The 26,849-nt window shown below is 37.0% G+C and overlaps 2 protein-coding genes and 1 non-coding gene across 5 annotated transcripts; 1 reads left to right on the top strand and 2 right to left on the bottom strand.

Annotated features, from left to right (window-relative positions):
• Positions 1 to 7,902: 7,902 nt before the first annotated feature.
• TRNAC-GCA (transfer RNA cysteine (anticodon GCA)) lies at positions 7,903 to 7,974 on the bottom strand. Its single transcript has one exon. It is a non-coding gene; the product is annotated as a tRNA-Cys (tRNA).
• Positions 7,975 to 8,035: 61 nt separating this feature from the next.
• LOC131144735 (small ribosomal subunit biogenesis GTPase RsgA 1, mitochondrial) lies at positions 8,036 to 17,715 on the top strand. Its single transcript, XM_058093575.1, has 5 exons — positions 8,036 to 8,909; positions 14,302 to 14,523; positions 14,651 to 14,845; positions 14,964 to 15,157; positions 17,211 to 17,715. The coding sequence occupies exons 1-5, from the start codon at positions 8,172 to 8,174 to the stop codon at positions 17,398 to 17,400; spliced, it is 1,539 nt and encodes a 512-aa protein (XP_057949558.1). The 5' UTR covers positions 8,036 to 8,171; the 3' UTR covers positions 17,401 to 17,715.
• An 874-nt stretch (positions 17,716 to 18,589) lies between these two features.
• Positions 18,590 to 26,704, bottom strand: LOC131144736 (signal peptidase complex subunit 1-like). 3 transcript variants are annotated; one of them, XM_058093576.1, is made up of 3 exons: positions 26,534 to 26,704; positions 26,012 to 26,293; positions 18,590 to 18,826 (listed from the first exon to the last, which is right to left on the bottom strand). In XM_058093576.1, exon 2 carries the CDS (start codon positions 26,291 to 26,293, stop codon positions 26,012 to 26,014), a length of 282 nt encoding a protein of 93 aa, XP_057949559.1. In that variant the 5' UTR covers positions 26,534 to 26,704; the 3' UTR covers positions 18,590 to 18,826. The 3 variants fall into 3 exon arrangements, with proteins under 3 accessions (XP_057949559.1, XP_057949561.1, XP_057949560.1); XM_058093578.1 differs by lacking the exon at positions 18,590 to 18,826 and adding an exon at positions 19,120 to 19,380 and having other exon boundaries at positions 26,534 to 26,692; XM_058093577.1 differs by lacking the exon at positions 18,590 to 18,826 and adding an exon at positions 19,468 to 19,886 and having other exon boundaries at positions 26,534 to 26,692.
• Between the last annotated feature and the right edge of the window lie 145 nt (positions 26,705 to 26,849).

The following is a 26,849-nucleotide window of genomic DNA, read 5'->3' on the forward strand; positions in this document are numbered from 1 at the left end:
TAAAATCTGGGACGTGAGATCAATATGCCACGATGTGGACGGGCATCCAATCCAACGATGTGCACTGTATTAGGCATTAATATCTCATGCTGTGGCATTGACGTAATTTTGGGGAAGATTTGGGGGCATTTTGTGACAGCAGTGGCGCAATTCGGTCGTGGTTGCCTGGTTGGCCTTTGAGTGCGGAGTCGGGTGGGCGGGCGGACTATTCGACCTTTTGCGGGACCCGCACCGGATGTGAGACTAGAGAGTTGTTGTCCCTTGACGATTGGGGCTTTCCTCCCTTTCGAACTTTCAAGTAAACGGACTTCTGAGCTTGGGCTTCCCAACTCTCTTGGACAATTCCAAGAATGAGAAGTGCTTTTTCTATAGAAAAAAAAAAAATCAGAGGCAAACTCAAACTTCAACTACGATTCTCAAATATAAAATAAATTATATAGTATTTTTATAAAATTTGAATTAGACTATATTCATTTTATAATCATTTTTACAATAGAATATTTAACCATGAATCATTTTTTTTTTAAAATTGCAAAGCTTTTAAAAATTTATGTAACATATTCCATGCATATTATTCTTTTATTGTATTTCTTGAATATTCTAAAAATTATTGAACTTGAAAGTCTCTCTCTCTCTCTCTCTCTATTGCTAGTGGTTGGCTCAATCACATCTTTTGCTGATTGTTAGTGATTGTCTCAATCTATAAATTAATAAATTACAAAAAAAAATAATTATGGAGATAAAATATGGAGGGCTAGGAACCATATAATCTATGGACAAAAAATATTTAGGGGGCAGAGGCCGCCGGAGGGAGTAGTGGCCATGACATCAAATGGAGAACAGAAAGGGAGGGAGAGAGAGGACAGAGGAAGATTCAAGAGAAAATAAAAGTAAAAAAAAAAGAAAAAGCAATATATATAAATATCAGTAAAAAAATTATTTCCCTAATAGGCCACGTGTCACCTTTGGGTGGTGACACATGGCTGTCGTGGTATAATAACGGATGACCTCACCCATTGATGTGATGCAATCCTTGTTGTCCCTTTTGTATTTTTTTTAGAGAGCTAAATGGTTGTGTCACGTTAGCAATTCAAGTCCTTCCCTCCAAATCGGTGACATATTGCCATATGGTAGGTAACGTCGTGATGATGTCACCAGACCACATGTCACTCCCTTGTTTTTAAAAAAAGAAAAAAAAATGATAAAAACCATCAATGTGCTGCCACATGTCCCCATAGATGGGAGACACATGGTAGACCTTTGTGTTTCTCTCCTCATCTCCTCTCTCCTAAATCGAGTAAACACATATATATTTTGTTGACCTAGTCAAATCGAGTAATCGGTTTGCCCCAGTTCAGCCCCTTGAACCATTTTTTTTAAATAGTAACAATTTCAAATTTTCATTTTTAGTTCATTTTAATTCAAAAAAATTGAGAAAAAAATAGTAAAATTTGAGATAGCCAAAAATAAATAAATAAATAAATAAATAATGAAAATTGATAAAAATCCTTAAAATTTGCAAAAAAACCAAAAAAACCAAAAAAATAGGGAAAAATCCCAAAAAATCCTTCAGACCATTTTTTTGTTCTTCTTATTATTAATTTTGGACTTTTCTTAGTAGCTTATCTTAGTGACTTACCTATTGCATGAATTTGCATGAATGCATGTCTGCATTTTTTTTTTTTTTTTTATGTGCGTGTGTCTGTGTGCTTGTGTGTGTGTGCGCACTTCTATAAGCTAAGGCTATGTAATCCCAGATTATCTCCTGAGGGAGAAGAATTCTAGTAGAATCACTTCGAGCTCGCTTGATAGTAATTCTATCAGACTCTTTGATTTAGGTACATACTTTTTGCGTATTTTGCATGCACATTTTATAAGTGTTTTGTAGTTTACATGCTTTGAATAACGACTTTATCTCTTGATTGCGCACATTGAATATTGAAATGAACTTTAATAATGAACTTTAATTCCTTTGAACTTAGGTGTGATGACCTCAAAATTCCACTACTCTGATACCACCTATAATAATATTTTTATATAGTGGAAAACCTCAAATACAAATTACCAGTGTACTAATTAACCTAATATAACAATATCATTTCCAATATCATAATTAACACCTCTAAAATTCTAAATACATCAAATACCGATGGGAATGAGGAAGATCAAAGAATGAACATTTTAGAAGAACCAAAGAACTAGGTAGATAATAGAATAGGTGGTGGAGAGGAAAAGGCAAAAGATGGAAACATAAATCAGGAGTTATGCTAGGGAGTGATTTGTGCTCTACCAACTAAAGGAGGGAACAAATCTGATGTAGTTAATAAGGGTAACAATCTAGCTGGTAAAAGCCACAATGAGGAGTTCATTCAGGTGAATAGCAAAAAGACAGTTAAAAGGATGGGGGCTAATTTCAATGCGAATAGGAAAGGAGGGCAAGGCCCTCATCCTACACCATGAAGATTACCTCGTGGAATATCAGGGGATTTAATAGGCCCCTGAAGCAAAATGGGGTCTTTGACCTCATGAAGAAGAAAAAAACTGATATTATAGGTATTCTAGAAACTGAGCTCTCATTTGAGAATCTGAAAAAGCTAATGAATAAAAAATTTCATTTGTGGAAGCAAGTCAACAACTTTGAACTTCATAGGGCTGGAAGGATCTTGGTGATGTGGAATCCTCACATAGTACAACTCTAGGTGTTGGGAATGAGTGATTAGGTACTGCACTGTCATATTAATTGTTCTATTACAGCTAACAGTTTTGCAGTAAGTTTTGTCTATGGTTTTAGAACTATAGTTGCAAGAAGACCATTGTGGCAGGAGCTTATTCAATTCAGCCAGATGACATCTGAACCATGGTTGGTTATGGGGAACTTTAATAGTGTGATTTCAAATGAGGAAAAACAAAATGGTGTGCCTTTAACAGATTACGAAGTGAAGGACATTAATGAGTGTATAATGGAGGCTGGGCTTACTGACCTTAACTGTGACGACCTGCTTATTTTCCAAAGTTTATTTATATAATAAAATCAACAGCGTAAATCTCAACAGATCATAATCCACCTGGACCCGTGGGTACCAATGATACATCAGAACATATAGTAGAAGCCTAAGCAGCTAAAAATACACAATCATATCCATCTCATTATACCAAACATCATAATACAGAGTCTCTACAATCACTGTATATCGATATATACATTCCAAAAACAAAATCTAAGGACATTTCCCACAAAATCCAACCGTTCCTACTAAAACTTACCCTTCAAAGAGGGCAAGCAACTACACTAGATCAGCGGAGCTTTTCCCGCTCTCCTATCTGGGGCTCCTGAAAAGTTTATAAAATTTAGGGGTAAGACACCTCTCAGTAAGGGAAATAAAGTAATACCAGTGTGTGGCAACATGAGTATTTCGTGTTATACATACATCATACAGAACATATTTAGTAACTGTTTTGTCAATCTAGGAAAAACATATATATATTAGAACATGACAGAACATACTGCATTTTCATAAACATATCTCATCTCATATAATAATAATAACACCAAAAACATTTTTAGTAGGTTAGCTGATTGTTGTCATATATTACCCCCACATGACTGGGTTGTGTGACCCGAAGGTGGGACCTGACAATGGTTGGCTGACCACTACCAAGTCAAAAGTACAGTCTATAAGTCCGATGGGTCCGCTTGACCTGGTCCGTACACCAAGGGCGATCACACACTTCTTAAAAACCACATTGATCATCTAATCTCACACCACTCTGTACTGCGGTGTTAACACAAATATCATGATTATAAAGACCATGGACACATAGCAATGGTACCGTGCAAATGTTAGCCTAAATCAAGCCAACCAGGTTCTGATATCATATAACATATACTGAAACTGTGATAAATGGATATTTCATATAATTAATTATCAAATCAATCATATCATTTTGCATATATACGTATATCATGAAAGTTATCGGCCCGTACGCCAGTATTACACATTTTATCATAGCTTGGCCCGTACGCTGGCAAATCATAGCACAACCCATACGTTGGAAAATCACATACATAGCTCGGTCCGTACGCTAAAAAAATATATTTAGCTCGGTCCGTACGCTAAAAAAATATATCCATAGCTCAGCCTGTATGCTGGCAAATCACATACATAGCACAGCCCTTACGCCGAAAAATATATAAAAATCTCGACCCGTATGCCGGTTTTTCATTATAAATATCTGTATCATAATCACATTTCTAGAAAACAGTATTTCATAACATTTTATACTCATGCCACACTAACAGGTTTTCACATATTCAACATATGATCATTTCAACAGTATTTTCCCAAATATAAATCATATATAAATATATTTATTTTCCTGAGCTCAAGTGCTATGTGTGTGTATCTATATATATATATATATATATATATATATACATTTTCTCAAAAAGAACTAGTTTAGTTTATCCCCTTACCTGATTCCTTAAAAGTTCCTAAGAAAATCTGTCCCGCACCCACAAGGTTCTCAACTCAACGCCCTAGAAACAATATTCCCCAGAACTAAAGTTCAGTATTTCTAAGCATATAACACTTTCCTCAACTGTCAAAAATCCAAATATTGAGTAGAAAGCCTTACCTTGAATTTGGGATGGTTTCCACCTTACTTTCACCAATGATCCGCTTCGGTAGATTTGGAGAAAACTTCCCCAAGAGCGTTGTGGTGGCTTCGGATTGTTGATCCGACGTAAATTTGGTCCGAAATCGACGAAAGAGAGAGAGAGAGAGAAAACCGAAGGGGTGAGATAGAGGAGAGAGTTGGTTTCGTTTGTAAGTTAAAATACGGATTTTATATTTATAGAACTGGATTCGTCGACGAGCCACATCATTTGTCGATGAATCCTTCATTAATTTCGTCGACGAAATTCAGTCCTCGTCGACGAAATTCAGTCCGCTCAAATCTCTCTCGGTATTTCTTCGTCGATGAAATTCAGTCTTCATCGACGAATTCTCTTAAACCTTCGTCGATGAATCCCCATTTTCCTTTCTTTTATTATTTAAATATCATTATTCTTCGGGTCGTTACATTAACTCCTCTGGTAGCTTCCTCACTTGGACGAATGCTAATGTCTAGTGTAAACTGGACAGAGCTATGGTGAATACCAACTAGATCTTAGCTGGTTTTGTAATACACACTGAGTTTCAATTTCTAGGACTATACTCTGACCACTCATTGTGTAATGTTTCTATGTTTGAGGAAATCGAATCTAGGAGAAGGCCGTTAAAATTTTTTAATATGTGGGCAAATCACAGTGGTTATCAGGAAGTAATCAGGAAAGGTTGGGAAATGAGAGTTTAAGGCCACCTTCAGTTCAGATTTGTGAAGAAACTGCAGGATTTGAAGCAACCTTTAAGGAGTCTGATTAATGCTCAACATTTTTCCCATATCACAACAAGAATAGAAAATGCTTTAAATGAAATCCTAGAGATGCAACAAATGTTGCATGATAATCCTACGGATGAAGAACTTCAAAGTAGATTGGTATTGAAGAAAAGGGAAGCTAGTAGACTTACAGAGGCAAACAGTATTTTCTTGGCTCAACTGGCAAAAGCTAAATATTTAAGAGACTGTGATAAGAGCAATTCTTTCTTTCATGCTCTAATGAGGAGGAAAGTAAGTAGGAACCATATTGCTACAATTAAGAAAGAAAATGGGGATAGAACTACTTCCCAAAAGCAAGTGGTGGAAGAGTTTCTAGAATACTATAAAAAACTCCTAGGGTAAAAAGGAGGTAACTGAGACTATCAACCCACTGATTGTTGAGAGAGGGAAGATAGTCAATGATAATCAGGCTGCACAAATGATTGCCCCTATTGCAGATGAAGAGATAAAAAATGTTGTATTCAATATAGGGGATATGAAGTCACCTAGCTCTGATGAATACACTGCTTGTTTCTTCAAGAAGTCCTGGAATATAATTGGGAAAGAATTTACACTAGCTGTCAAAGAGTTTTTTGAAACGGGGAAATTATTGAAGTAGATAAATCATATAGTGATTGCTCTGATTCCAAAGTCTAAGCATGCAGACACTGTTCAAGATTATAAACCCATTTCTTGCTGCAACATAATATACAAGGTGATTGCCAAAGTTATTGCTGGCATAATCAAGCCATTTCTCGAGGATATTGTGAATCTAGCACAATCTGCATTTTTCAAATAGAGAAGTATGGTGGAAAACATTTACCTTGTTCAAGAGATTGTAAGAAAGTACTCTAGAAAAAGGGTATCACCTAGATGTATGTTAAAGGTGGACCTAAGAAAAGAATATGATATGATGTCCTAAAAATTTATAAAAGAAATGTTGGAAAAGCTGAATTTTCCAGGGGTCATGGTTAATTGGATTACACAATGCATATCTACTACCAACTACTCCTTATCCATTAATGGGGGATTATCATGGCTGTTTTGAAGGAAGGAAAGGTCTTAGACAAGGGGATCCTCTTTCCCCCCTCTTATTTATGATTGGAATGGAGTATCTTTCTAGACTGCTTATGGGATTAGACAACAATGCAAAATTTAGATTCCACCCAAGATGTGAACAGTTAAAGATCACTCATTTTGCATTTGCTGATGATTTGATCTTATTTTCAAGGGGTGATTTCAGCTCTGTTGAATTGCTCTTAAACTGTCTTGGAAAATTCTCAAAGTGCTCAGGATTGTTCGCAAATAATTTGAAATCTAATATATTGCATGCTGGGATTAAACCAATGGAATTGGAAAAAGTCAGAAGGCTCACAAAGTTTCAGGATGGGGGATTTCCATTTAGATATCTGGGGATTCCACTGGTAGCTTCTAGATTAAACAATATGCACTATGCCCTTTTGATTAACAGAATATCTGATCTCCTCTGTGAGTGGCAAAATCACACTATCTCCTATGCGAGGAAGCTAGAGCTATTAAACTTTGTTATCCAAGGGATAGAATGTTTCTGATTGGCGATTTTTTAAAGTTGATATTTTTAATTTTTTTATAATTTGTTAAAAATGTAAAATAAAAATTTAAATTATTCTTCTCAATAAAATAAAGCCTAATTCTGTCAAATTCAAAGCTCGCAAATATAAAGTTAAAAATCTAGGCTAAAAATGCATTTGTTGGGGAAAGACTAAAATTAACAAGATTATATACCAAAATAGATGACAATTAAAATAAAATATAGGAGACATTTTAGCGGTGAAAATTTGAGACATTCTTATTAGAATTATCAAATTTGAATTCTAAGAGGGAGAGAGATATGTGAGAAGAAATAGACTCTCTATTGCTTAGTAGTTCAAGCTCTAATTCATGAAAAAAAAATAATGAAGATTGACCTGAGTTATGGGGTGATCCTTGCTCTAAAGATAATGTTACTTTCCTGTTGTGTGGGTGATATTAGTATCATATCTAAGATGAAATTCAGGTTCGCTTGTAGCATTCTCATTCCATCGATGCATTGACAGAGAGATGGAATGAACAATCTAGATCGACATTTCAAATATAAATAATATGAAATATAGAATCAATATTGATGAAGAAGAAGAAAAGAAATGATGCTATGTATGTACTCTCTCACGTGACACTATTTTTTTATATAGGTATACAAATACCTCTTGAAAAATACCTATTATGAATAGGCATTTCAAATGCTTATTAAGAAAATTTAAAAATTTTATACAATATTCACTCTTGAAAGATTGAAAATGTGAAGATAATATCATAATTCATAACAATATAAAATTAAAAAATCAAGGATGAAATTGCGTTCACTCTTGGGAGACTGAAGAATAGCAATGGAAGAACTTCTCTAGATAGACCTATCCCTTAAAACAGTGAACAGAAGAAGAAGGCAAAAAATATAGAGGGGAAAGAAGGGCCCAACCGGGTTCGAACCGGTGACCTCTTGATCTGCAGTCAAATGCTCTACCACTGAGCTATGGACCCTTCGTAATCATTCAATGATGTTTATTATTTTATAGCTTAAATTCGGTCAGACCTCTTTACCCTTGCCCGCTGGTTGCTTCGGCTTCACCATTACAACAGACCAGATGAAAAACTCTCCTCCTAATTTCTCCCTGTTCATGCGCAATCAAGAATTCCTAAAATTATCACAAACCCGAATGCCGAACTGATCTCACTCCATGCCGATTGCTTCCATTTCCATCCTCTGCCATCGCATCTCGCCGGTCCTCCCCACTGCCGCCCTCCTCCTCCGCCGCTGCGTCTCCCCCTGCCTCCCGACGCTCCGTCTCCTCTCCGTCGCCGCCAAACAAAGAAACCCTAACAATGTCTCCAGGAAAGCCAACAAGAACCTCCTCAAGGCCCGCGAGACTGTTCGAGGCTACTCAGCACTCGCCCCTGTTCTCTCTTCCCCTGACGAGCTCCATCTCTCGCCCACTCAGGCCGTAGGAATGGTTGCCGCAGCTCAAGCCAACTTCATGCGCGTCATCGTCCAGTCAGTCCCCTCAGAAATATCTAGAGACTCCGGCGACGGTACGGAAGCTTCTGGAAGCTTGGGAAAGTGTTCGGATGCTTCTGGAAGTCGCGGCCAGGTAGAGGGGGCGAGAATTGGGGTTGAATTGTTGTGCGTAGTGAGGGCGGTGCTGAAGAAGATAAAGAGGAGGGTTTTGGTCGGGGACAAGGTGTTGGTGGGCTCCGTTGATTGGGTGGACCGCCGGGGCGCGATCGAGAATGTGTTCCAGAGGAGTTCGGAGATTCTTGATCCTCCGGTGACGAATGTAGATCACTTGCTGGTGCTTTTCTCGGTGGACCAGCCGAAACCTGAGGCGTTCTCTCTCACTAGGTTCTTGGTGGAGGCCGAGTCGACGGGGATACCCCTCACGCTCGCGTTGAATAAGTCGGAACTTGTTAACGAAGAGGTTTGAGCTTTCTCTTATTCAGTGACATTGGTTTTTCTTGAGCATTATGTTCATTTTTCTTTTCTTAAATGCTTGTTGATGTCAGTTGCCGAGTTTTTTTTTATGTTCCAGCAAAATTTCACATCTTAATGCAACAATGCTGTGCTAGATTTTGCTAGGTTTGATTCTTTGAAAGGTAGGAAGGAAGTTTGTGAATGTAAATTTGTTGAAATTGGTCTAATGTGTGACTGAATTTCTATATATGTTTTGGGAAGCTGCAGTTATTCTAATTGCTTGTTTATGGGTGAGGAGTAGTGAAACAAGCCCCTGTTCCTAAGGGGGCTGGGATCAAGATGTCAATTTTGGTTTGAATACCCTTTCCATCTGGTTTGCTTTCATTATATAGAAGAGATTTACATAGTTGTTGCCTGATTTTCAGCACTTAAATGCTGCCAGATTTTCAGCATTATTTACAGCCTAATTGCCTGATTTTCAGCACTTAAATGCTGCTAGATTTTCAGCATTACTTACAGCCTAATCAGCATTATTTACGGCCTAATGTCCTGAATTATCTCAGTTATTTACAGCCTAATAGCCTAAATTATATCCGTTAACATCCCCTCTCAAATTGATGCTGGTAAATCAAGAAGCATCAATTTGTCAACCATGAACTGATGCCGGTGTCGAGAAAGGGTTTTAATGAATATGTTTGCAGTTTGACTTTTGGTGGAAATGTGAGGAAGAGTAATCACTTGTTTGTCAAAGGATTCACGTATGGAATAGCAATTAACTTTGATATGTTTCGTACGCTCATGGAAGACCGGATTAGCGGGGGTCTGAATAGCACTGGTATTATCAGCATGAAGAGGAGTGGAATGAAGCTGAGAAAAACCAAGTTTACCCAATAACCCACGAAGCCATGTGATCTCAGAGCATGCGGAAGACATAGCACGATACTCAGACTCAGTGGAAGACTTGGAAACTCTGTCTTGCTTCTTCCTCTTCCAAGAAATGAGTGCATTGCCTAAGAACATGCATCAACCGATAACAAAGCGACAAGTATTCGCACATTTGACCCAATCAGCATCACTATACCCCACCAACTGTAACTGTAAGGAAGATTCCTAAGGAAAGAACAACCCGCGTGTAGAGGTGCCCTTAAGACATCGGATAATGCGGCGGACGGCGGCTAAATGAAGATATCGAGGAGCTTGCATAAATTGACTGACTTGCTGCACAACAAAAGAAATATCAAGATGAGTAATCGTTAAGTAGTTCAAACTCCCAACAAGTTGCCGATACAAGGATGGATCTAATAGAAACTCGCCTTCCTCTTGACGAAGCTTAAGATTTACCTCCAAGGGAGTAAGAACAGAATTACCCGATTGGAGACCAACTAATGAAATCACTTCTTGTGTGTATTTGTGCTGGTGTAACAACATACCAGTCAGAGTAAGCTGCACCTCAAGGCCAAGAAAGTATTGCAGGAGACCAAGATCTTTCATGTGGAAAGAGGCCTTGAGATGCTGTTGTAATTGCTTAATGAACTCAGTATCAGAGCTAGTAATTACAATGTCATCAACATATACCAGAAGCAATGCAATTCCTCCAGAAGTCTTGCGAAGAAAAAGAGAGGAATCAAACTGACTCTAAGTAAAATGAAAAGCAAGAAGGGTAGAGCGAAATTTATCTAACCATGCATGCGGAGCCTGTTTCAGTCCATACAAGGATCGGTATAGCCGACAAACCTTTGAGGAAGGTGTAGCAAACATGTCGGGAAGTGGAGACATATATTTCTTCCTTCAAATCCCCATGTAGAAAAGCATTCTTCACATCCATCTACCGGAGAGACCACCCCTAGGACGCAACAAGTGCCAAGATAATCTGCACTGTAGTCATTTTGGCAATAGGTGCAAAGGTCTCTTCATAATCAATACCGTACTCCTACCAGTTCCTAAGAGCCATGAGACGGGCCTTATATCTGTCCAGTGACCCATCAGACCAAAACTTGACGGAGTACACTCATTTACAACCAATATGTTTGACACCAGAGAGACAAGTCACAAGATCCCAAGTGTGATTATCTTGAAGAGCTTGGATTTCTTCTTGCATGGCTTGCTGCCAACATGCTTGGGTGGCTACGTGGGTATATGAGTGAGGAACAGAAACTGTGTCGAGAGTCGTAGTAAGCAAGGTATGAGGAAAATCATACCTATCCGGTGGATGTGTAACCCAGGTGGAGCGCCGAGGAACCGCAAAATTAGATGACAGATTAGTGTCTGGAAGGGGCATTGAAGAAGGAGGAGGACGTCGATGATACACCACACTTGGTTTAAATCGCTTAATAGAAGAAGACACATCATTAAAAGCGGGAAGAAAAGTAATAGGAGTTATTAGAAATAACCTGAGACTAAAAGAAATATTGATTTTCGAAGAAAATCACATTCCGGGAGATCTGGAATTTGTTTGCATGAGCATCATAACAAAAAAATCCTTTTTGAGTAGGACTATATCCCATAAAGGCACACATGACAAACTGGGCAGCAAGCTTGTGACGCTTAACAGGTGGTAGATGAACAAAACAAACACACCCAAAAGTATGAAAGGATTGATACTCAGGAGATATGCCAAATAATCGAAAAATAGGGATAATCATAATTTATAGTGGCAATAGGCAAATGATTGATCAAATAGACAGCAGTAGATAAAGCTTCTACCCAGAACTTAGAAGGTATAGAAGAATCAATCAATAAAGTACGAATGACATTTAAGAGATGATGATTCTTACGCTCAACGACTCCATTTTGTTCGGGGGTATAAGGACAAGAATGATGGGAAATGATCCCTTTTTGCTGAAGAAAAGTCTGAAAAGAATAAGACATGTACTACCCCCCTGAGTCGGAGCGTAAAGTTTTGATTCAAGTATTGAACTGTGTCTTGACAAACGCAACAAAATTTTTGAAAGACAGAAAACATGTCAGCTTTAGAGTGGAGAAAATATATCCAAGTGAATCGACTATAATCATCAATAAACGTCACAAAATAACAATACTGACCATGAGAAATAACAGGACTCACACCCCAAACATCAGCATGCACAATCTCAAAGCAATTAGAAGCACGACTTCCATGCACAGGAAAAGGTAAAGTTTTACTTTTATCAAGACGACAAGTAGCACAATCAAAAGATATAGGAGAAGAAGAAAAGGAATCTTTATTGCCCAAAAAATCATGTTTCATAAGATGAGCCAAGACAACAAAATTAGGATGACCCAATTTCTTATGCAAGACTTCATTATTATTGGTAGTAGCTATACAAGCAAGAGAAACAACATTAGGAATAGAAAACTGTAAAGGAAATAAACGTCCCACTTTAGGCCTGTTCGCAATCACTATCCCCGACGCTTGATTCTGCACAAAACAACCACGAGAAAAATGAACATCACATTTATTATCTACCAATTGTCTAACAGAAATCAAATTAGTAGACAATCTAGGAGAGACAAAAACATCTCGAAATGAAGAGCCCAAATTACCAACAACAGTAATTGGAAGAGTACTGCCATCAACAATCTAAATATTTTGCGTGCCTTTATACTTACGAACACCATGGAGACCCGTCATATTACTAGTCATATGATTAGAAGCGCCCGAATCAACAATCCAAGAAGTTGAGTTAGTAGTTGTAACTTGCAGGACTAAGGCCGTAAAAACAGACACAATCATTTGTTGGACCATTGCTGGTGTGAGAACAGATGAGTCAGAGCTTACAGTGGGTGGCACAGAAGAAGAAGAAGAGGACTGAACAGCAGCTTGAAAAGCTTGGGATTGGAGATTTTGAGGCCGCACTCGATAGTCTTTGATGATATGACATTCTTTCTTGCAGTAGTTACAGACTTTCTTAGGACAGTTATGAGCAATATGACCAAACTCCTTGCAACTGAAACACTGCAACTTGTTCCTCCTTCTCCCTTGTGTTTCATATGCTACATTCACAGCCTCAGAAAATACCTTCTCAGAAGTCATACCCATCTGAGTGGATTACCGTTGTTTTTCACACAATAAATCTCCCAAACAAATATCCAAAGAAGGAACCGGATTACGGTTCAATTAGGCCGTAAATAACGAAGATAATTCAGGCAATTAGGCTGTAAATAATGCTGATTAGGCTGTAAATAATGCTGAAAATCTGGCAGCATTTAAGTGCTGAAAATCAGGCAACAACTATGTAAATCTCTTCTATATAATGAAAGCAAACCTGATGGAAAGGGTATTCAGACCAAAATTGACATGGTATCAGAGTCTTCATTGATCTCAACCAAGTTTTCTCAGGCCAGTGCCTGTGGAGATTCATGGTGGGAGACGGATCAAAGATGGAGGAAGTTGCTGGAAGTCAAATAAATATGAGTTGGAATCTAATGGATGGGTCACAAAGGAGTCTAGAGGTACTTAAGGGTGGAGGTGTGGAGAAACATGAGAAAATGGGTGACTCTTCTTATGGATGGCTTCTTCAATCAGATCGGTAGCATAACTAGTACCGGAGGCCTCTCTCATGAGACAATTTTAAAATATGTTTAGCTTCACCAGGGGAGAAATAAGTTGTAATGAACTCTTAACTCCCAGGACCTTTTTTTAATTTTTATTATTTATTTATTTTTTTGAATTTGACTCTCATGCTCAAGATTGAGAATTGTTGAGGTTTCCAAGCTTCTATGATTTTTTGTACAGGATCCAGGTTCTGTAAGGTAGGGAGGATGCAAAAAAGGAATTTATAAGACTCTGCTGCAGCTATGTTGAGAATCTAACAGGCAGCAACATGTTCTGTTAGAAGAGTTGTAAGCTTGAAATGAATACAAAGAAATAGGTTCAGAAAGAAACTCAAACATCTGATCCCTCCAACCATTTTTGGGTGGTGTGGAGGAAAACAAATAGAAAGGCCTATAGGGTACTAAAATCACAATAAACATAGAAAAAGTAGTTGGAATAATACCTTGTATTTTCTAGTCAATGTGAAGCATTAGTTAATATCCAAACTGCCATTGTTTTGATCTATTCTTTCTACTTGTAGTCTTTGCTTGTGTACTTAGGTTGATGATTACAGCAAATCGTTTACATTACTCTAGTGCATGTGTGTGTATCCACCTAGTAAGACTTAAGGCGTGGTTGTTGTTGTTGTAATGAGTGCATGCGTGTGTTCCTTCTTTAATTTGTGATTATTGAAAAATTTTAAAGCATGAGCTCATTTCTTGAGTTTTTTCATAGTAGTTCTTATCATTGCACTGTCTTTTTTGGCACTTGACCTAAGTTAAAATGTATATCATTTACCCTTTGTGCAAGTCTTCACTTCTTTCCTCCTATACCAGTGCTGTTCATTACTTTATTCTGAAGTTAAATTTTTTAATGGCATGTGCAGACATTGATGGCTTGGAAATCCAGGCTTTGTGGTTGGGGATATGAACCAATTTTTTGCAGTGTTGAATCGAAACATGGGCTCGATACTCTTGCATTTATCTTGAGAGAGCAAACTACTGTGATTGTGGGTCCAAGTGGGGTTGGTAAGTCTAGTCTAATTAATGCTTTGAGAAGCAACCAACATGTTCTGAATGTTTCAGAAGGCGATAATTGCTTTCATCCTGTGGGTTTGCTCTCTCTCTCTTTCTCCATTGTGGTGATTTTTTCTCCATATGTTTTTGTACATACGTTGGCTGCTGTTGTGAGCATGTTGTGTGTTTTCTCTTTGAGTCATGCATTTTTCCTTGCAGATTATGGGCAGCAAGTGGTTTGAGGATCAGCGTGTTGGTGAAGTGTCGACGAGAAGTGGCAGAGGAAAACACACTACTCGCAATGTTTCTTTGCTTCCATTAGCTGGAGGCGGTTATCTTGCTGATACTCCTGGATTTAACCAGCCTAGTTTAATGAAAGTAACAAAGCATTCTCTTGCAAAAACTTTCCCGGAGGTTTGTGCTGTCACCTTGCTAGACCAATTTTTTCAGTGCATCTAACACATTTACTTAAAAGATTGTCGTGCATCAAAATTTTCATATACACTGATGTTGTCCCATTTCATGAATTCAGATCAGGAAGATGCTCTGTGATAGTGAGTCTGCAAAGTGCACATTCAACAACTGCTTGCATCTTGGTGAACCGGGATGCATCATAAAAGGGGATTGGGAAAGATATCCATACTATCTCCAACTTCTTGATGAGATAAAAATCAGAGAAGAATTTCAGTTGAGGACTATAGGAACAAAAAGAGAAAGTGATGTAAGGTATGTTAGGAGGGACACCTTGTTTTAGAAATCAGTTCAGCTTCTTAATGATTCTTTTGTATTTCCCACTTTTCTTTTTACCCTTTTTCTAGGATAGAAAAAGAAGATGACTTTATTAGAGAAAGAAGAATTTACAAGAAGGAGAACAAGAAATCCTCCAAAACAGAAAGAAAAAAGAGAAAATTAAAATAAAACAAGACTCAAAACATTCAGACTAACAAAGCCAACCAATTCTGTTCAATATCCGAAAATCTCACTCCTTTTAACCAAATTGAGGCCAAATAATGTATCTTCTCCCATAACAAGGTTTTGTTAAGCTTTTATTATCATAAATATACAAGCATTTCTTTCAATCCATAAATCCTACAGAGCTACAAATACTACACACATCCACAAGGCATGAGCATCCTTCCTGTTACCAAAGCCAGAAAAAGAAGTACCGCTTTCTTTGGATGAACCCAATTTTTGCCCAGAAGACCAAAGAGCTCATTCCATGTATTCCAAGCTAACGAGCAGCCCAAAAGCAAATGTGATGCTGTTTCAGAACTATCATGACAAAGAAAACATATATCAGGAGAGAGTGCCTTTGAAGGTCTCCTACGCTGCAACTTGTTGGTGTTGACTCTATAAGAACGACCAACCAAATAAAAGCATTGATCTTTGAAGGAACTTTGACCTTCCAAATAATTCTATGGAGTGGAAAGGAAATACTAGCATAAATCAAGTAGTCACAAAAAAGATTTGCAAGAATAAGCCCCCAAAGATTCTAAAGACCAAGAACGCCTATCCATCTGAAAGGACAAGTCCCCAATAACATCACAAGGAAGATAACTCCTTTATCTCTCAATCATTAAGAGTTCTATGGGATGAGAGTCCCAATAAAATGAATGACCTTCAAAAATAAAAAAAAATAAGGGAATGACCTCATTATGACCTGAACTCGAGCGATAAAATGAGGAAAAGAATATAATAAAGCAGTATTACCCACCCAGAAGTCTTCCCAAAAACGAATAAGAGATCCATTACCGAAGACAAACTTAGTGTGAGGAACAAAGAGGGGGTAGACCTGAGAAATACACCTCCACTGGCTTTCCAAAGAACATCTAATCCCTAAATTAGTATCCCAACTGTTCACATGCATACCAAATTTATTTAATGACTCTATGCTAGAGAGAGGACTCCTTTAAGGGAAACTTCCATAATCCTTTAGCTAAAAGAGCAGTGTTTTTAGGCACCTACTTACCAAGACCCAAGCCACCCTCCAACCTAGACCTATAGTTAACAGGATGATCTCTCTTATCCCCAACCCCTGACCAAAGGAAATCTTGCATGATCTTCTCAAATTTACTGGCTACCACCACCGAAATCCTAAACACAGACAAGTAATATAAAGGGATAGTAGCAAGACAAGCCTGAACAAGAGTAATAATACCCCTTAAAGAAGATAACACACTTTTCTACCCATCCAAATACTTAGAGATGCTCTCCACCACCAGACCCCCAAAAATCAGAGAGCTAGGATTACCTCCCAAGGGGACACCTAGATAAGACAAGGGCCAATTCAAGAGAACACAACCCCGCGAACAGAACAAACTCCCTAGATCTACTAAATGTCAAATTGATGGCTGCTGTACGACTTTTCCCCATATTCATTTTAAGCCCAGAAACCCTCCCAAATAATTGAAGAGTCATCAAAATATTCAAAAGATAATCTATATGATCACACATGAAAAAAAAAAGTATGATCAGCAAACTTTCTTTAGGCCTCTGCATTTTATAAAGGCTGCTATTATATTGGAATGCTTGCTGCTGTCCTGAAATAGTTGTATTATTAGAGGAAAATATTTGAACAATGTAACGAGATTTTGACAAATTGTAGCCTAGACTTCTGTATAATCACTCTATGCGTAGACCAGGAAACTCTTTTGAACAATATTTTGCAGGTTTTGTTACAAAATGCTGTTGACTGTAAAACCTTGTGGATTTTGTGTTTTCTTAGCTATGCAATTTTATTGTCATAGTAACCATATAATATCAACCTGAATAATTGCAGGTATAAGGTGGGAGATATGGGTGTCAAGCAAGCTGAACCAAGGCTAGAGTTTAAAAAGCATAGGAGGCAGTCTCGCAAGAGGGCGAGGCAGTCCATATTAGAAGAGTTAGATGAGTTGGATGATGACGACACCTTAATGGATGCTGAGAATGACCCCATCTTAGGGCCAGTGAGTCGTGAAAACCTGTAGGAAATTCAGTCCCGAAACCATACTTGTAAATGCTCAGTTTCTTAACCGCCCTTTCAGAGTCATGGAAGCCAATTGAAGTAACTGTTACTGTGGTACATAACAAAGCACGATATGAAGCTGGTCAGATCTGTAGAGGCATTCGTGTTACAAAATTACATACCAAATAGGAAATGAGGCCAAAAGCCGATGCTGTAGTTATTTTTTTTGTAGTTTGTAAGCACTAGTTGGTTTGTATCTGCATGTACCATTCACATCTCTCCACATGAATTCCTGTAGTAACATTTTTGGTAATAGATGATCTGACATTCTGACCAATTTTTTGTAGGGGTTGGCAATTGGCTGCAGCTGCTGTTTGGAAAAAAAAAAAAAAAAACCGGGGTGGGGTGGGTTTGTGTTTTGTTTCGGCGCGAGAAAAAAAAAAGGCTATTAAGGTTAAGGGCATGCTGAGGAAAACATTTTCTTTTTTATTTATTTTTTTTCAAATTAAGTTATTAAAATGCCAATTCATTTTTTAATATGCAAATTTTGAAAATAAAATTTTTTATAGCAAAGTCTTGCATTTAAATGTTAAAAACTATATATATATATATATATACACTTTAAAAAAAAGGCAACACCTCATATATTTATTAGAAAACATTCACGGAAGAATACCATAGTACCAACCTTGAGACTTGAGAAAAACAATATATATAAACTCACACATACACATATATACTGAGGCTCATTAACTGAAAATATATTTTAAACAATAAAAAATTTACTTTAAATATTCAGTTATCAAGGAAATAATAGAAAACAAAGGTCTTCTGTGCACCTTTGTCCCCGGAACAATTTGATTCAAAATTTGAGGAGCCTATTCATGTAAGTGAATGAAATGGGTTGCATAAAAAGATGTTAATTATAAGGCTGTTCATGTTTTGAGTACCCAAATCAAAGTTCCAAAGCTGAATTGAGCCGAAAGTATTGGTTAAATTTTGTTGTTATTCACATTTTTTTTAAAAAAGGAATCAAATCTATTGCTTAGGTTTTTAGTGTATGCAAACTACACTTAATTTGCATTAACCAACCAATTAGTCACAAAGTTAATTAGAAATTGAAAAAAAAATAAAAATTGGGATCATGTTATTGCGAAACATAATATTTATTTTTTTTCATTGGATCACATTGGGCGTATTGAATCTTAGGATAATAGAAATATAAAAATATATAATGTATATTATAGATAAATACATATACAGATTCCAGTTGAATAAGTATCAATTTATGAACTTTAAAAACTGAAATCAAAGCAATAATAAAAACACTTGTAAAAAAAAAAATTAAAAAAGAACCAAAATTGAACCAAAAAATTCGATTTTTCAATTTAGCTCAGGCAGATCGGTTTGACTTTCAAGTACTTTTGGACAGCTCTCGTCATTTGCACCTACAGAACAAGTTGAATGAAGTCATTTGAATTTTCTTGCATGGCTCACTGGACTTGCATAGAGTGATAATTTGGACGAAATTATTTATAATTTTGCCTTGCATTTTATCGAAATCCATGACATAAATTCCAACATCTCATACATAACATACAAATCAATTAATAAAAGCAGACAAAATAAACACTCAAAACATAGTGGCGCTAGACTACATCCCATTCCCACCAATTTCCGGAAAGGGATTTCCTCCTAGAGCAAACACTGCCATAATAAATGTGGTTTGAGATAAATAGGTAAAATGTTTCATTAAACACATTTTTCGTCGGACAACTTTAGGAGTGTAGTGTTTCGAATCTTAGATTTAGATTTAGATTTGAGTAAATTTAGACAAATTTCAATACAATTTTATATTACATCTTATCCACATTCAATACAAATCCAAATCCAGATCCAAGACTCAAAATCCATGCTCACAAATACAACGTTAATATATTTAGGATCAGATTCTATTTAGGCAAGAGGGATTATTTAGGACCAGATTCTGTGTGGCAGTAGCCTGCAAGATCACAACATCCCAATTCCCAGGAAGCAAGCTTCATCCCGAACACTCCACCAAACATACCAAAAACAGAGTGCATCACAATTAGAACAAAAGAGAATACAAGTTGCCTATGTTGTTTAGGTGTGCCCATGAGTGAACAAATGCTAGAAAGATTACATTTGCTACATCAGATAGAACTGGAATTTTATATGGTTCTCAGGGCAGAGTCTGAACATAAGCTGCAAACAATGGCAATACATTTTGCACACTAGGATTCTACATTAAAATCCAAACAAACAGAACTGAATCAATATCAATCATGATTCTCGAGTTTAAGAACAAATAAAAATTTCCTTCCATAAACAACCTCGCATAACAGAACCATTTCCCAATTCATATTGTGCTTCCACAATACCAAAATTTTACTGCATGCTGAAGCACCTTTGCACCTCCAACAAGAGAGATCTTAGGATCCAAATATATGTATATGCTGCTATCTCATAGAACTTCAGAATATGCATCTGTTTCTTCATAAGAGAAACAACATAAATAACAATGTGCCATTATTTGTCACCGTCAGTCGAGAACCCTAAGAAACAAGTCTTAGCCTTTAAACCATGTTGCTCTTTCATTACATTTAATCTAGAATAAAAAATGAACTACTGTTTAATTGCCATAGTACAAACAATATCCCAGATTCCCAACTAATGTCACTTGAATTTGAACACTGCAGAATATCAACCTAAAGAAGTTTGCAGTAAAGCCTGAAAAAGAAACAACTACTTGACTGATCATATGGATCACATTTTCAGTTCCAATAACATCGTTCCCATTTATTTCAACAAGCTGGTCAGCTGACTACCCCCTGGGTACTGATATTATCAGTTCTCTTGCAATAAATGACATACACTCCAAAGATTTAATAGGAATAGAATTGGTTTTCTGTAATTTTATACATTCATCATAATATTTTTCATTTTATTTCACTCAAAATCATCCCATTCTAGCATACTAAACATTAGGTTAGCGTAACATCTGAGTTGGTGCCACTCAGATTCAACAAGAGTATAGCTATCATTGTTCCAACTTGACAAGAAAATTGAACGAGCATTTTAATGCTGCAAGAACTCCCAAGTGCAAGACAATATCACAACTCAAATCATAAAGACATAGAAAACATGCATTTTTTTTCCACTTAGGAGCTGGATATACATATTTAAACAGGTCTATAATGAATAAGTTACCAGAGACAATAAGTACTCCCAACGGTTATGTAATACAACAGACCACAAATCAGTCTTAAGCATAACTCAGAAATTGGACACTCCATCAACTACATACTCAATGCCTTTCCTAATAAAATCTTAAAAAAGGAAGGTGTTTTTTGATGGAATGCTCAGTTATAGGATGAATTACAACATTCATGATGCTGGCACTAATTCGAACTATTGTTCTCTTACATTTTTAATATTGCACTGTATCAGTTTCTTATGTAAAGAAAATGCATAATGGACCACCAAGTTGGGTGCCAATCCAGATACAAATGCAGGAAACTACAAGATAGAAGAACAAAAATTAAATCTGAAGAGAATCAACCAATTGAGTACAATTTTAAGCCAGTTTTCTATAGCTTTGCTGGCTGCCAGTTCTATATCCTCAGAAGCTCTCCTGTATCTCTCTCCCTCCATACCAACAAAAAAATGGTTTATTGATTTGGCTATACATACCTCCTTTGGAGATTATTAGTATATGTGTTGACCCTATGGGTCATATCCCGATTTTGATAATGACAAATACTCAAGTATTTAATGGCTATCTAGTTCATGTGCAAATTTATATTAGCAGATACATTGATGGCACGTGAAAACTTGAAGCCTGAAGATTCTGAAGATTAGTTGATGTTGTAATTTATATTATCATTCAATTCGGGTCTATAATAGTAAATAGAAAAACGATCTGTAATATTTAATGCATATCATGCATGTAGGAACTATAAGCTCAAAGACCCTAGTTGGACTTTAGGAACCTACACAAACCATAAAAAGACCTTAGGGATTGGTCAATCAACGCCAGGTTTTTTGACGTACTTAAAAAGGCTTTAGAAAGACCTTAGGTCTTAGGACTTGCACGTAAGAAAGTCCCCATAATCACTTGCTCAATCAAGGGATCGAATTGAAATTAAATTGAATATAATAGGCAAATATGTGTGAGGTCGGGCGACCGAACCTCAGGAGTTCAAAACTTCTCGGGCGCTCGAACTGCTGGAAAGTCAGCAGTTTGACTTGGGTTCGGGCTACCGAACCAAGAATGAACGTATCGCCCTCGGACGATTGAACCCTTAGAAGGTTACTCACCAATTTGAGCTGCCAAACTTTTCAGTTCAAAACAGGCCTCGGGCGATCGAATCCCTCAGTTTGGTTAACCGAACTTTGCTTCGGGCACCCAAACCTCGGACAGAATGCTACTGACTTTGGTTCAGCAAACCGACCTTGATTTCGAGCACCCGAACCTTTAAAAATTTGAATTTCTGACTGAATCTATTCGGGCACTCAAACCACTGACCAGACACTCAAATCTCGCGGGTCAAATTATTTTTTACTAGGATTAAATTTAATTAAACAGGGTTAATTTTCCTAAACCATTTTAAAACAATTTTAAGAATACCCTACATGTCCCCAACGGTTATAATTTTTCCATTCTCTATATATAAGGGCTCATTTGCAAAATTAAGATGAGATTAGCAATATAATTAGTGAAAAATCCTCTCAATCTCAAAATCCAATTTTGCCTATAATACTACCATATACTCTCAAACCTTCATTCCCTTGATACATCCTATCCTTGTGAGAGTGTTATATTGTGTTATTGATTAATATAGTTTGCTCATACTCCCATTTGTTTGGTTGTTTATTTGATATTGCTTCTGGGGAGTTAAGCAAAGAGTTATCCCACCGATTTTACTTGATAAATCTTGTGTTGGGAAAAACTTATTAGCTTGATCATCTTAGCATTGTCATTGCAAGATTCCTTAAAGCTTTATTTGTTTTGTGTGTGCAAAATATTTTACAAAACTAGATTTCAAACAACTCTTGTATTAGATACATTTGAGAAAATATTTTTGAGTTCATTTGAATATCATTGCTAGTATCTTTGAAACACTAATCTGATATTGAGATCTAAATTAGTTTGTTAGAACACTCTGCGCATATTTGAGGTTATACATCATAGAGGTGCATTGATTATATTATGCGTATTGTAGTACATACCTGCTTAGTTGAGAAACACATTTTCGTGTACGTAAATTCATATTTGTTGTATTCTAAGCGTGAGCCTGAAGAGGGAGACTAACCCTATTAAATAGTCCCCGACTGGCTTAGATCCGGTAAGAAAAGCTAGGTGCGCCATCCTGATAACGCGTGTTGGTTGAGGTCAACCCCTTGAATTGACCTGATTATAATCAGTGCCGCTCCACCCGTTAAGTAAGCATTAGTGGAATCCTTAAACTTGCGAGCTAGAGGCGGGGATGTAGGTAGTATTGGTCGAACCCCAATTACATATTGTGTGTGTGTTTATATTTCAGCACTATATATTTACTGCACGTGTATGTTATAGTGTGAATGATGCGCATGATTTAAATTCTGCATATTATACTTATCTGCGCATTTGGATAGATAGATTCTAAGTTGTGTAATACTACAAATGTCTGGTTAAACCTAAGAAGTTTAAAATTTCCAATTCACCCTCCTCTTGGGAATACACCAAAGCTAACAATATGCACCTTTCCGAGCACACACTTAACCTTAATAGAGGCTATGGTTGCCCATTTAATACCCAGGTCAACTGCAGAATCCCACAGAAACCTTAGCTTTTTATAATTGATTGATAAATGTTAAACCCCCACCAATATTAGTATTAGAGAAGGTTGCCGAACCCAATTAGTTTTTTCTTGGATGGAATGAGGACTCCATTAACGGAAGAAGTTTTGGAGTTATAAGGCATGCTCAAAAATCTTTTAAAGTACACTTAGAAAGTCAAAAACAAAGGGGGAAATCTAGAAAAAATGGGAAATCTAAGAAAAGTCTTGAAAGTAAAGGAAGAAATTTTTAACAATCCAAAAAATTCAAAAAAGGGGAATAAATCAAAAATAAAAATATATAAATAATAAATAGCCTTTATTTAAAAAATAAATAAATCAGAAAACACATGTGAGTAAAATAAACACAAATAAAAAACATAAAACATAGAAGTATAAAATCTAGAAAAAAAAATCATAAAATAATATATGAAAAATTATAAAATTAAAACAACAACCTTGAGAGTACTCCTGAGGTGAGGTAATATTTATTTATTTGTTTAGAGGACGATTTGTGTACAAGGCATAACTCAGTAATTAATTATATACAGTTCATGCAAGGGCCATTTGGAGGATGTTCCTCTCTCATACCAATTCTAAGATGTAACCATATGATAATGCAAACAATCCCAACCATTTCAGCGGATTTAAGTTAGATTCATTAAAATCGGTTGAATAATTTGCTCACCAATCATAGAGAGGAGAATAAATGAGACTTGAGAGAACTAGTCATTTTGGCAGCTGCACGTGCCGTGCTGTTAAGCATGCACAACCTTCCATTCCAGGGGACGCATCAAAATTAATTAATGTTCCTTTATTCTAGGTCAATTTCACACTTTAGTGAGTCATCCCATGCCATCTATCCTGCCGAAAGAAGAACTAAATCCCCCTCCCTACCTTGAATGAAATATGGTCAAAACAGCTATCCCAACCTAACCTTGTGTTTTAACACAACCCCACCCCTATAAGCACCTTTGGGCTCTTTTGTGACCCATCCATTTTGCTGCAAGCAGTGTTTAACCTCTAGCAGCATCCTCCAAGCTGTCTCGACTTTGTACCTTTATCCAACCATGCCTTGCTTACACCAAACTCCCTAGACGAAGGGGCTGTCTATCTACTCTTAAATTAACCAAATGAAAATTAAAAGTTGCCTTTGAGCTACTATAAAAAACTTCCTATGGATGCTCTTCAATCACTATGACTCTTGATAAGATTGAACCTTCCTCCCTTAGATAAGAAATTTTTCTTTTGACCCACTAACTCTTTCTCCATCTTTTCCGCCACCAGTTCCAAAATTCCGTTATTGTGAAGCTTCACTCCAAGAGGAAGACCTATGGCATTGGAAGTACTAAAATTTCCAATTTTACATGCCCCTAGCACCTCAACTAAAAGAGCCCCCCTCCATTCTTCTTCCAATAAGAGTAGACTCACTCTTCCCCAAATTCGCTGTCAAACCAAAGAACTACTCAAAGCATAGAAAAAAGGTTCTCAAATCTGCAATCTCCCACTCTGCAAGCTTACACCAACACCAAAAAATGAACCCTAATACCCTCGCTGCTACATACTTCCACTGTTAAAATGAAAAGAAAAGGGGAGAGGGGATATCTTTGCCAAAACCCTCAAGAAGATTTAAAAACTTGTATTATATCACCAATAAGTAAGCAGTAAGCTCAATGCAGAAAACTTATCTATTTAAGTTGCTTCCAATATATTTCTAAATTTTCATTCATGTGAAATAGAACAAAGCAGACAGATCTTCCTGCAACTAAAATGACTGTTGTTTCTATAGTCTGCAGATCAAAGAGTAACAGTAGCTCACGAACATTTTAGCAACTGTAAACCAATACTTGACCTAAAAGCCAAGTTATTGGGTGGTGGGCCAACAATGAAAGTAAAGCACCTGATTGTAGGTGGATACAACAAGTGAATAACACCTATTAAAGAAGATAAGAATTCAATAAATAGAAAATCGGTGTGCAACAAGAATTGAAAGTAGGACCTCCTTACAACCATAACTTTGATACCATTTTATGTTACCACTTATGACAGATGTAAAAGCTCCATATACTGGGTGGTGGACAAACAAGTCACACCAATCCTTAACACCTAATCTCAATGTGAACAAAAAATCTTTAAAAAAGAAAAAGAAAGAGAAAAATAGATAAGATTAATACCATCAACTCCAACATAGTGAAACCACAAATTTTAAACAATTGAACCGAAGCTGATTATTTGAAAACACCAATTGAATTTTTAATAACAATGAAACCCCTGATAAAATTTTTTGGAAAGTCACAACAAATCAAACTCATAAGATTCTTCAGTTTCTAACAACCTAAAATCAGCGCAGATATTTTCAAAAGCAACAAAAAAAGCAAGTAAGGCTACATTCCAGATCTTAGATCTCATGCATTGGACATGGATTTGGATGAATTTAGAGAAACCCAATAAAATTTTGCAGTGAGTTGCGTCTAAATTTACATAAATACAAAGGTATGACTCATGCACTAAATAGGGTCACAATAAACAACGGAAAGGGGAAAAAACGTTTTTAAAGAGAGAAGGAAAATGGTAGAGGAAAATTCTTTAATCCCCTTTATAATTGTCTATGACTTTGGAACTTTAAATTGAGCAAAATCACCATACACCCATTGCAGAGAGAGAGAGAGAGAGAGAAAGAAAGCAGGGGCACTCATGAGCAGAATGCTCTCGTAACGACATCGAACCTCGAAACTAAAAATTCCAGCAAATACTAGTGCTAGTTAGTAAAGAGACCAACGAAATTGAAATGACCTATTTCTGGGACTGCTTCGTAGGCTTCTTTTTGGGATTGGTAGACTGGGGTTTGGGGTGGCGCTCAGCTTCGACGGGGTCGAGCCACTTGAGAGGGTGGCGATTGAAGAAGGGCCAATTTGGCACAGTGATCAGAGTGGTCAACACAACGCCAGCGGCGTAGATCAGGAGCATCAGCCGGAACGAACCGACGGCGTAGCCGGTCACGAACGCCACCCCCGCAAAGGCCACCAGTAGTATCTGCATCAGCTGCTCTGCCAACTTCTGCCCTTGCCAATCCATCTACCAAAATTCGATTTCAAATTCAATTTCAAGAAATGAGTATTATCGAATGTTGAATCCATAATATATATATATATATATATATATATATATATATATATATATATAAATGAAAAAAACCCTAGAGAAATGATCGTGATCTTTGCAAAATTCAAAAAAACCCCAACATCCGTCTAAAAGGAAGAAATCGTAATGACAAACAATTAGAAAACCTTAACCCAAATTTTACTCGTATCTTACCTTCGATGTGAGCTGGTGAGTCAAGAAGGAGCAACTGAGCGAGTCCGCGACCGGAGAAAGAACAACGGAGTGGAGTTGAAAGAAGGAGGGAGGGAGATAAGGGCGTGGAGATCTCAAGGGGGAAAATGCTAGCCATTGGATGGTGATCGAGTAAACGTTGAATTCTGGCAGAAAATGGAAACCGTCGGATCTTGTAAATTATTATAAAGGAGTGTTTTTAAAATGAAAATTCTAATATTCTTTATTTTTTTCCCCAACCAGAAGAGTCAAAACTCAGAACTACACAATGTGATTATGTGGCTGGGCCCATTGCGTT

This window comes from Malania oleifera, chromosome 12 (genome assembly GCF_029873635.1).
Source record: "Malania oleifera isolate guangnan ecotype guangnan chromosome 12, ASM2987363v1, whole genome shotgun sequence".
Taxonomy (NCBI): Eukaryota; Viridiplantae; Streptophyta; class Magnoliopsida; order Santalales; family Ximeniaceae; genus Malania; species Malania oleifera.

Coding starts and splice junctions, on each gene's coding strand:
- LOC131144735 (XM_058093575.1), top strand. CDS start 8,172: ATGCCGATTGCTTCCATTTCCATCCTCTGCCATCGCATCTCGCCGGTC. Junction 8,910..14,301: donor CGGAACTTGTTAACGAAGAG/GTTTGAGCTTTC, acceptor TGGCATGTGCAG/ACATTGATGGCTTGGAAATC. Junction 15,158..17,210: donor AAAAGAGAAAGTGATGTAAG/GTATGTTAGGAG, acceptor GAATAATTGCAG/GTATAAGGTGGGAGATATGG.
- LOC131144736 (XM_058093576.1), bottom strand. CDS start 26,293: ATGGATTGGCAAGGGCAGAAGTTGGCAGAGCAGCTGATGCAGATACTA.